Source organism: Barbus barbus (genome assembly GCF_936440315.1).
Source record: "Barbus barbus genome assembly, chromosome: 6".
Lineage (NCBI taxonomy): Eukaryota > Metazoa > Chordata > Actinopteri > Cypriniformes > Cyprinidae > Barbus > Barbus barbus.
The window spans coordinates 18133316-18145517 of NC_136734.1; the positions used below are offsets into that span (position 1 = coordinate 18133316).

Consider the following 12202-nt stretch of genomic DNA (forward strand, 5'->3'; position numbering starts at 1 on the left):
TACACAATCAGCATTTGGTGCAATTACCAGTGCAGCACAGACGTGGAGAGAAATAGTACCGCTGTTCAGTGCTGTTGTAATGACAGGCTTTTATGTTCTCTGACAGTGCAAAGTTTAATGAAAACTTAGGAAAGAATTTTGCTCCTGGAAATATAAAAAGGAGAATAAAAACAAATATTGTCCTCACTTTGGTAAAGTTACAGATTTGTCTAATATTTTTCATTTATAATGAAAATATGTCCTTTATAGGTGAGCATTAATGTAAAGTTCAGCTTTAGGAGGAGAAATTTCATCAAAAAGGTATTACATTTATTTATTTTAGCACTATGCTACCCATGTAAATGTAACAAGTATTTTAAACCACTGTTTGTTTAAAAAACAGTACTTTGGTGTAAAAACAGTACATATATTTTACTAAATGAATCATTCAGTCCGAATCAAACGATACCACTTCAAAAAAATGATAATTCATGAATCAGACATAACCGCCTTCTCTCACACCATACAGAGCTAGAGAAGATGACAATATTTTTAGTGACGTCTGGTTATCACATAAAGTTATCTATGGCTCACTGGAAATAAGCTAAACTAAAACTGAAACAGCAACTATTCAAAATCTCAATATACGTTTGAAAACATTAAAAAACCATACGTTTCCATTGTAGTACTAAAAGTGAAATAAAAATAAAAGCTAAACACAAAAGCTGAACAAAAATAACTAATAAATGAAAATTATAAAAGAATATAATAAAATGACTTCAACTATAATTTAAATGAAAACTGTAAAATAAAAGGTAATTAAAAATATGAGTACATACTATAATAAAATGTACAGTATATATACTAAATTTACACTGCTATGGCTTTAAATATAATGAAGACGTCTGGACAACTTTTATGACACTTTTATGGTGTGCTGTTCTTGAAGCTTGAAAGCTCGGGTCTCCATTTAATGTAATATACATTACATCCCCTAGCAGGTCCTTTAATATGTAAGCTATAGCCTGTGTTATGAAATATATCACGTTTAAAATGAAAACTACAGAGGCAACCTCACATGGAAACTTGAAAACGGTCTATATTAGATGTATTTGCATGGACATGAAGGGAAGGCGACCAAAATGTTCAAGTCAGTACTGAGATTTCAAAGTGGTCTGAACAGCCTTCAACATTCTTTAATGTCAGAAAAAGTGATTTAGCAAACACATGTGGTGGCAGATGCTCATTATTATGATGGTAATAGAACTAAAGACACATAGCGCAAGTGTGTCTCCTGTCAACAGAGCTCATGTGTGGAGGGGGACAGAAGCTCACGCTTGCATGGACATAACAATCTAAGCATAAAAATACTCCCAACATGCCCAGCAGGAACGATAATTTGTGTGACACCTGAGTTTCCATAACTAATCTGCTCTTCATTGTTCACCTTTAGTCTGTGGATAAGCAGTTTTGCTGTAATTTTAAGGGACAGTTCGCCGAAAATGGAAAATTCTGTCACCAATAACTGAAACATACTTCAGAATATCTTAACTTATGTTCCACAGATGAAAGAAAGTCATAGAGGTTTGAAAACAACAAGAGGGTGAGAAAATAATAACAGCATTTTTATTTTTGGGTGAACTGTCCCTTTAAATTAAAGCAAAAGTATATTCAAGAAAACACCCTTTTTGCATCATAAAGGTCATAAAGTCTGCCAAAAGTAGCAATGATTTAACTAATTATCAAAGATAAATCAAACAGAATCGCACTACAAGCCAGGAACTGAACTTCCTTTCAAATTGCCGTCTTCTCCAGGGTGCAAATTGGATCCGTCTGTCCCGTAGGGTGTAAGTGCAGCAAATAACACCTGTTTGAGTATCACATGAACAGCAGTTTGGGGGCCCCGTTACTGTTTAATGGAATTTTTTGGTGTGTATAATTTGCTGCTCTCATGGGAGAAGAAATGCAAGATCCATATCTCCATCAGATCTTATCTGAATTACTGACTGTTCTGCATTCGGCCTGTAACATATCCTTCAAAAGAGCTGGAGTGTGTACAGGACGAGGAGACGAAAAGAGCAGTCAAAGGCAAAAAAGGAGGAAAGGATACCTTAAGCAGACATAGTAGCTTTTATGGACAGTATTTACAGTCAGTAGAGGTTTAAGTTACGATATGTTCTGACTTGCACTTTGTAGAATGTGCTGGCAGCAACAAAACACATAAACCAGATGAAAGCATTAAAGCATGTGCACAAGGGTTAGCTTAACATAACATAGGCTTACTGATGAAAAAATGACAAAGACATTATTTTAATGTTTTTAAAGTCTCTTTTTCTCACCAAGGCTGCATTTATTTCATGAATACAATAAAAACAGTAATATTATCAAATATAATTACTACTTAAAATAACTATTTTTAACTATTTACTATTTTTATAGTTAAAATAACTATTATATACATGTAGTCAATATTTGAAATGGATCAAAAAAGCTATTCAAAGTTGTGCATTTGGGTTTTAGGGTTTAGGACAACTTTGATGAAAGGTTTTGATCCACTTCAAATGTTAACTCCTATATTTTAAATGTTCAGTCTTAAGTGTCACAGGATCCTTCAGAAATCATTCTAAAACATCAGTGTTGACAACAGTCATTTGTAAGGAATCTGTGATATATTTTTTTCTAAATTCTTTGATGAACAGAAAGTTCAAAAGAGCAGCATTCATTTGAAGTAGAAATATTTTGTAACCATGTCTTTTATAATATCTCTTTAAGTGTAATGTGTCCTTGCTGAATAAAAGTATTGCTATTAACATTGGCATTGTATAAAGCAAAAAACAGACTGAATGTGAATACATGTCACTTTTTTGGGGACAGCATGAAAGCTTGGTATGTTACTGCTGCTTTGCTTACATACTGCTTGTGTGTGCAGCCTAAAACAGGCCTTACACTATACTCAGCTCAGCCACAGACAGAGATCAGTTTGTAAATATCAGTGTCATGTGCACTGAAGAAGTTGACCTCAAAAGTTTGCACCTGGTAATTAGACAGCTGGACCTCTCATTAACTTGTCTGTTGCAGCATGCAAAAACAAAGATAGACACAGACTTATACATATTAGATAATTACACTGGCGGTGACCTGCCTCTAGACAATGTGCAGCATTTAATTCTGACGAGTCTACACATACACACACACACACACACACATGTTGGTTTTTGTGGTTTATGGGGACTCTCCATAGGCGTAATGGTTTTTATACTGAACAAACTGTGTGTGCTATTGCCCTACACCAACCCTACACCTAAACTTAGCCCTCACAGGAGACTTTGTGCATTTTTAGATTTTCAAAAAAAACACCATTTAGTATGTTTTTTAAGCCTTTTGAATTACGGGGACATAGGCAATGTCCTCATAAACCACCTTCATATTGTAATACCTCTGTCATACCCATGTCATTATACAAATTTGTGTCCTCATAAACCACATAAACATGCACACACACACACATCCTTCACACTCTAAATGACATGGTACTTATGCTGCCATAAAGATGGTAAGTGGGGATGGAAGAGGTATTGTACATTCTTTAGATTCTCCAAATCCATTAACTTAAACTGAATTGCCATGCATAAGGTCAAGTGTAATCCCATTAACGCCGCACCAGAGAAAAATGAACTTTACTGGCCTAAAACACTCTCTAAAAGACGTTTTTAATGCCTGCTATTTTCAATTTGACTGAGGTTTGATGCTGATGACATAATCTACCTTCATAAATCTTTTACAAATCAAATACACACTCACACAAACACACACACATGTTTGTTTCACTTCTTAGTAAGGACATTGTATAGACTTTGTATAGTGATATTTTCTATCAGCTAACCCAACCCCTAAACTTACTCACCACAGAGACATGTGTAGAACACTGGATTTACATCAAAATATCTTTTGGTTGATTTATAAGCCTCTTTAACTAGTGAGGACCAGTCAAATGTCCTCACTAGTGGGCTGTTAAAGTATTTCATAATATAGATAAGTGAGGACATTTGGTTAATTAGTTAAACCAGTAAACCACACACACACACACACACACACACACACAAACATATACAGTGGAGTCCAAATGTATTGAGTCCCCTAGTGACAACACTTTTATGTTTTTATTTTATGAATCATTCAAAATGAAAAGCTGAACTCATAAAAGGAAAACCGTTCATCACTGTTTTAGCATCACGGTTTGTCCTTCTTTTGCTTTAATTAAAGAAGCACTCAGACTGAACTCCACAAGGACTCACATATTCAATGCCACAAAAACGTCTTTCCATTCAGATTTTTTTCTTACAATTCTGAGGGTTTTTGTTGTTGCAGTTGTTTACAGAATTGCAAGATATAAACTCAGAATTGAAAGATATAAACTTGCAATTCTGAAGAGAAGGGTCTGAATTGTGAAATATAAACTCATCATGATTGCTAGAAAATTGAGAAATATAAAGTTGCATTTACCTTTTTAATTTTTTATTCTGTGTTGGAAACAGAACTGTGAGATACAAACTCAGGCAAATTCTTTTTCTAAAAAAAAAAATCTGAATTATGAGTCATAAACTCTGAAATTGTGAGATAAAAAGTCACTATTAACTTTCTTTTTTATTCATTTATTTATTTATTAGTATGTAGTCAACTTCATAATGTTTCTTCATTTTTAATGTTTCAAAATCCTAAACTCTTTTTATTTCTAGGTTAAAACTGAAAAAAAAAAAATCCAGATTTTCAGTGTGACTTTTGGTGCCCACTGTTATACTGTAAACTTACTCTAAATGTATGCAACCAAACAAGGTCCACAGTACAAGGTGCAGAGATGCCTTTATCAAGGAGTCATGCATCCACTTCATAGAGCCAATGATTAACAGGGCAGCCGATCAAATATACCCCCTCTCTGCCATCACTCATCACTTTCAAAAGGCTTTAAGAGCTGATGCTTAAATTGCAACAGTTTGTACAACAGTGAAACAGGAGATCTAAACACACGCTCCCCCTCCAAAGTGTGTGTATCACCTGACACTTCAGACAAACTTTCTCAAGTGCAGTTTGGCCTTCTGTGTAATTCTGTCTAGAAACAGCCCACACTGCTTTTGATTTGGACACAGACAGTGGCTGGAGGGTGTCTGAGAGACGCTGTCACTTTAAGTAATTAACTTTCCCTTTAAAGCCGCTCTTATAAAACTGACAGCTGCAGACATTCACAAAGGACCAATCACCTCTTCAGAAACACAAAACTGCTCTGCCATAAACCAAACTGGTTCTCTTTTATTGGGGTGGTCCGGCATCCCGTATACACCCCCCTAACTATCACAGACGGGCCCTCTTACAATGGGACCCTCTATTTCTTAATAACGCTCATGGACTTGGGACGCTCCAGGGAAAGGTTGTGGCCCCCAGAGACCTATAGAGAGCAAACTTTTAAAATGCCAGTAAAGTTGTGCACATTAAGCCTAAAAACCCACTGTTTACAGTGGGACTCCAACATGCTGAAGGAATGTATAAATAGGTGGCTTGGAAAATGAATATTGTTGCAATACAATTTCAGTGCAAGTTTACACAACAAGCTCTGTACCATCACATATGTCATGAGTTATTACTTTCTAAATCTCAATGGCTACAGTCAAACTAAGATTTTCCAATCATGCACACGTCATCTAATTTGAGAGACAGAGAGTTAAAAGAGGCTGATGTGGTGAAGGAGAAGCTCAGGTAAGAACTGACTACTAATGCACTCTATCATGAGGCAGCACATAATTGCCAAGCAAACCAAAGAAAAGAAAGACCTTGATAAATCTGAAAGATCTAGTTAAATTTTCAATTCTCATCTGGACTCAGAGCTTGGTGTACCAGCCTTTGAAGTGGTTGAGATAACTACTGAAGTGTGCTGGCATTGATTTGTTGAACTTTTATGGCAAGCCATATTAACATTTAATTCTTTAAATGGACTACTTTCATATTACTAATGCTTAATCCTTATATTACTACTAGTGCAAATACACAAATAAGTACTGAGTAATATTAATTAACAACCTGTACGTACTATAGAATTAAGGTTAGGGTTTGTTTTAAGGTTAGTTGCTTGTAATTATGCATCATTTAATGTTATTATAGTAACCCTTACTATATAGTAAATACATGTAAATAAAGTGTTTGCCAGGAATTTTAATGATGATACATCTTGCCATTGTAAAGACTCTAAGTTTATCCCTCACAGGCTAGTTTTCTTTCCTGTTAAACTCAATATGGCATCTAACTTGATTCAAGTCAACAGTACTTTTTCCTTTGCTAGTCCTTTGTTACCAGTCACTACTCCAGTAGTGCAAAGTAACAAGATTCAAATATTACCAGTAACAACAACAATACAAAGTACCGTTAATAAATAGGTAGACGTGTCTTTTAAATTAGTACTAAGAAAACTGGAATGGAAAAATACAATAATAATAATTTCAATAGTTAGAAGTAGCTTCCTAGCACCAGATAAATTACTAGTAAAACTGCAATAGCTAGGTCAACCAATAACAACTGGAATACACACTAGTCTAAAATGAATAGTTTCAATTTGAACCCCAGATTCCCATTTAATTAAATGACAAACATTCTACTGCAATTCCAATGGAATAGTTACTAGCTGTCACTGTTAATATAGTGACTACAAGCAAATAAATAACTGAATGCATAAGGTACTACAGACGTAGAAAAAAGGTCGTTATTTACAGAAATAACTGTTAAAACGACTTGCCATAAGCTTTAAGAGTGATAAATGTGACAGCGCACAACTGAAGAATCGCGCTTCAATCAACTGTTAACATTAACTGTTTGACTGAAGTCATCGAGTCTGCACTTCATGTATTATTAGTCACACACCTTAATTGCCCTAATATTATCTGATTAGTATTGAAGATATCATACATCGAACTTACAATAATAATGACTCATTATTCTCGCTCATCATCATTATTCTCGCTCATATATCTCGCTCATCATCATTTTATTAACTCTATTAGCTCGCTTGCTTATTACTTCTATTTCATTCCCATTACCTGTCCACGAAACATGAAGAAATGCTATTATTTTGAGGAAAACATGTTTAAGGCACTCATACACATATGAAAGTAAACATGCAGAGTTTCGTTTCCTTCAGCACTTCTGAGCAGAAACTGGTTGATGTCTGTACCTCTGCATGACATTATAGTTAACATAATAGAAACCACATTTCCCTAGAGTCCAACTCACCTAGAGACAAGAATGGTTTGGTTTCCATATTAGCGCATGCCAGCTATGTTTCTTGCAGATAATGATTTATTTTCCCCAGTGGGGACTCTATAAGATCCAGTAGGAAACGTCGCCAGACTGAAGCCAGAGATCCACTGTCAAAATCCACTTTTTAGAACTAAAGTATCTAGCCTACTTCAATCGGCTCCATCCAGTTTGCAACTCCGCGAGAGCGCTCGCTCACTCACTCCCAGTATTCCTTCAGCGATCAAGCACTGCCTCCCCATAGGGACCCTACCGAGGGGGACTCTGACCACCAGCACTTTTGCAGCGACAAGCCACTTCTACTTTTTTCAATGTGGTACTGGTTCTCTTACAAACACCCCTTTCAGACTATAAGATAATTCCATTAAAATATGTATTTAGCGATTTTTATAGGCCCGCTTGTATGACAATAGCCCTTATTCGTTTAGACGTCATATTCAACGGAATGAAAACGAGGCTGTGAGGGATGCACTGTGTATGGCACACCTTATTTTTAATATATAACAGTGGGCACTGTTATTTGTAATTTGCATGTGCAAAGCTTCCGGTGTCATTTAATTCCAGATATTTTAGCTGTACAAAAACAGTCCGTTTTGATGCTTGACAATGCAAACTGGTAGGCTATTTCTTATTCAAATGCTTTTTATTTATTATCGTATTCATAAACAAACTGTTTTTTAGTGAAAATAGTTTTACCATTTACTGAACTTTGCTGTTCTTAGTTTTTTTAATGGCTAATGAATTGAAAGTCTTGCACATTCACAGAGAAATATCTTACTTCTGCATTGCAAAATAAGGTGGATAAAAGTCCTAGATTATGTCATTTTCGACAACTATTATTTAGTTTATCTTTGGAGAGAGATTAAAACAATCCTGTTTTACACTGAATAAAATTTATCTGGACTATTTTCTCTTTCTTGTTTGTACAAAACAGACAACCGCAGTGTTGACTATCTATAGAAAATCTAAATGTGTGTGTGTCACTGATGTTGTGTGGCAGATGGGGCAGTCGTGGCCTAATGGTTATCAAAGGTTGTGGGTTCGAGTCTCAGGTCCGGCAGGAATTGTAGGTGGGGAGAGTGAATGTACAGTGCTCTTCAATACCACGACTGAGGTGCCCTTGAGCAAGGCACTGAACCCCCAACTGCTCCCTGGGTGCCGCAGCAGAAATGACTGCCCACTGCTCCGGGTGTGTGTGTGTGTGTGTGTGTGTGTTCACTGCTGTGTGTGTGCACTTTTGGAGTATGGGTTACCAAACTTGGCCACATGTTACGTCACTTTCATAAAGATCAAAACTATTCATTAGCATTATGAAACAATGAATATGCATAGATTCATATAGATTGAGGGTTTACTCAATGCAAAGGGAGAATTTATAGCGTGATGTGAGGTGGAGATCACTTTCTAACAGCTGTGTAATATTAATATAATCTTCATGGCAGGGTATTTTAAAACCTGACATAAATGGACAGTTGGCTATTAAGAGTAATATAAAGAAAGTGTGGTTGCAATGTGAAAGACAGCCTCTTTAAAGGTTTTGCGATAAGAATGAATCTATGTATAAATTCATCCACATATGTAAATACTTAGATTCTTTATGTTCAGTAATTAACCTGAACAGAGCAACTGGGATCTTTGAAACTGATTATCATGTTGCTCAAACTCATGTAATCTCTTCATGCAGGTCAGTGTCATGCGCTTCCCTTTGTGAAGATGTCAGCGAGCTTATACACAAGTTTGACACCAAGGGAAAAAAATGGTAGGTTTTGATAGTTTGGAGCTCTATAGATCTATAGCATTATTTGAAGCTGTAATTAGCTATGTGATCAGATTTGATGTTTGTTTAAATGGCTTGAAATTTCTATCCTGTTGGTCCACATTATACTGTACCATTTCAATGCAAACTTGACACCTCTCCAATAGTGCTTGTCTGAGCAAAGAAAATGCTACCTCAGATCTAATTAAATTCTAAGTTTAGAGGTCAACTAGCTTTTCAAAGCAAATGACAGCTATACTGCAACTCATAGCTGTAAAAACGGATGAGGAGAGAGTCATAGGTTACAATAACAGCTGGTGAGATTGCAAGAGCATACTCACTTTTCAAACAGCATCTTACCCTGAGGAGACCAAAATGGCTTTCCAAGAATGATTGCAATTGTTCCTCAGTTCAAGCACCCTTATAGAGAGAATGTATCCAGCTTAATAAATCTAAATGCGGTTCATTTTTAATATCAGTATCACTAGTAAATTGCAATAGAAGGATAAGTTCAGTTTTAGAATCCAATCCCTTTTTATTTGAATGAATCGCTGATATTAAAGGGATAGTTCACCCAAAAAAGAACATTTTATCAGCATTTGCTCTCCTTCTATGAGTTTCTTTCTTCCGTTGAACACAAAAATATATTTTGATGAATATAGGTAACCAAACGGTTTATGGTAGCCACTGGTGCCTATAGTATGGACAAAATATGGAAGTCTACTAAGTCAATGGTGAATGCAAATGTTTGCAATAGCCAATTCTTATTTTGTGCTCAACAGAAGAAAGAAGCCCATACAGGTTTGGAACAACTTGAAGGTGAGTAAAAGATGACAGAATTTTCACTTTTGGATGAACTATCCCTTTAAATACTTATTTAATTCATTCAGTTCTGCTCTTTTACATTTAAACTAAACATGTTTTTATGTTCTTGTTATTTTTCTACAAGAATGTTAAATTGTTTAAATTGCTTGTTTAAACTTCTTTAATTTCAACTAGTTTCAGAAGAAAAAAAATGAGGCAAGCACAGTGTTTTCTTCTTCCTGTGTGTATGACAGCAGATCTGAGTTCGGTCATTGGTCTTAGGTTCACATTCCTCACTATTGATCAGGAGCTAGAAACAGCCCTGGGGTCAGTCTGTCCTGTTAACTTCAAAAATAAGAGAGACAGAAAGGCTTATAAATTATAATAAAAATAAAGGGAAAATATGAATAAATAAATGCAATTACATAGTTCATTGTTTAGATTATTTATAAAAAATAAAAATAAAATAAAATAAAAAAACAGAGAAAGGGAGAGAGATAAATGATTGTTTTCCTAGCCTCTTTTTCACTTGGCTGTTACAGGTTTTGTAATTACTCTGTCAGAATAAGTCTATACTCTCAGGAACTATGCTTTCCTATAGAGATTTACTAACAGTGATGGTGCAGGCCAACAACAGCACCACTGTAATGAGCACACCACACCCCCCCCCAAAACAGGAGCAACTCCATCAAACAGTGGTATTATCAGGGGTTAGTGATAGAAAACCAAAATCCTTGTGCAGTGTGACTTTCTCAGGGAGACAAATTGAGATGTGTCTGACTGACTGATCTCTTAAGGATCAACGCCAAGTGCAGGGGCTCAGTGGCAGGAGTGATTTAGTGCGTCTCACTCTCTCCGCTGGTCAGCCACTGTGGAGGAAAGAGAGGGGCAATCAGCCTTGTCATAAATCTCTACACTTCCTCCCACCATCACCAGTTCAAGAGAAATACCCCCCAACCCCCTCGTACACAGCCCATTAAACCTGTTTGCCCCCGGACACACACACACACACACACACACACACACACTCACACAATCCGCTGAAGTCACAACACAGCAGCAAGTATTCAGTCATTTCATGTCTCTTCGATGCATCCATCATGAGAGTTCTGGCAAATAATTGTCATGAACTAAATGTAAAAATGTACATGAACTAAAATAACTACAACTAAAACAAGCTTGTGTGTTTGAGTGTTATTACAACTTTATTATTAAAAAAACGCATGAAAATAGAAAGCAAAAACGGATTTAAAAAATAATACAAAATATATTATCTCAATGATGCTAAAAATAAAAAATATTTTTTTAAATATGCTGTATAATTGGCTGATTTTGTGCTCAAGAAACCTCTCTTATTATCAGTGAAAACAGTTGTGCTGCTTAATATTTTTCTGAGAACTATGATATTTTTTCCAGGATTCTTTGATGAATAGAAGGTGAAAAATAACAGTTTTTTTAAATAAGAATTTTACATAACATTACAAATGTCTTCATTGTCAGTTTTGACCAATTTAATGCATCCTTACTGAATAATAGTACTAATAAAAAATAAAATAAAATTGCATTTACGTTATGTATACTATTTTCTAAATGTAATTTTAAATATTTTGGCTCAAGTATTCCTTAAACTTTGGGCTTAAAGTTATGTTTGACCAAATCCATCTCTCAGCTAGGTTACCAGGTCTCTTTTTCTTCCTTCAACAAATGCTATAAGATTCATGTTTTATTCAAAACTCACATTCAAAATTGACAGGGGTGTGTATTTGCCAGCAGAGCACAACACAAAGTGAAACGAAAATACATAGCCCTGAAATACATTGTTCAAAGCGCTGAGGCCCAGTTCCGCTGTATGAGCTTCAGTATGAGTCGAAAGATTTACTGCTGTGAATAATTAGTAAGTGAAGTGTGGCTGACTTCTCCATAGCCCTAGATACTTGGCACACTCTCTCCCTGTTTGCATCTCCACCAATGTATCCAGATGGTCAACTCACTATGAACTCCCTGGGCTAGCTACACCATGCAGCCTGCATATTATTTATCAATAACTGCCGTCCTATCAGGTGCTGGGACACCAAGAGCACTCAGCGGTTAGGAGACAGTAGGGGGGCAAACATGTAAACACACACACATATGCACACAGACAAGCGTGCATGAGTGCGGACCAACACACACACACACACACACACACACATACACAACCACAGGCTCCGACACTGACCAAACATCTGCTTTTCATTAGCATCCAGCACACACACGCTCCCTCTCTGTCTCCCGCTCACTTGCTCGCTCTATATACATTTACAACAACAGCCTGCTGTTGCTCAAAGAGCTGTCAACAGTTAGGACTTTCTCAAGATGTAAAAGACA

General features: G+C 36.1%; 1 protein-coding gene across 1 annotated transcript in view; it reads right to left on the minus strand.

The window, feature by feature from the left end:
- The window catches only part of LOC306871117 (retinoic acid receptor RXR-alpha-B-like), a gene marked incomplete at its 3' end in the record, with an annotated part of 47791 nt that extends 40333 nt beyond the window's left edge, over positions 1-7458 (minus strand). Inside the window, exon 1 of the mRNA XM_079418821.1 lies at positions 7252-7458. Within this exon, the coding sequence (XP_079274947.1) occupies positions 7252-7279 (28 nt within the window). The 5' untranslated portion in view covers positions 7280-7458. The remainder of the gene's footprint in view (positions 1-7251) is intronic.
- Between the last annotated feature and the right edge of the window lie 4744 nt (positions 7459-12202).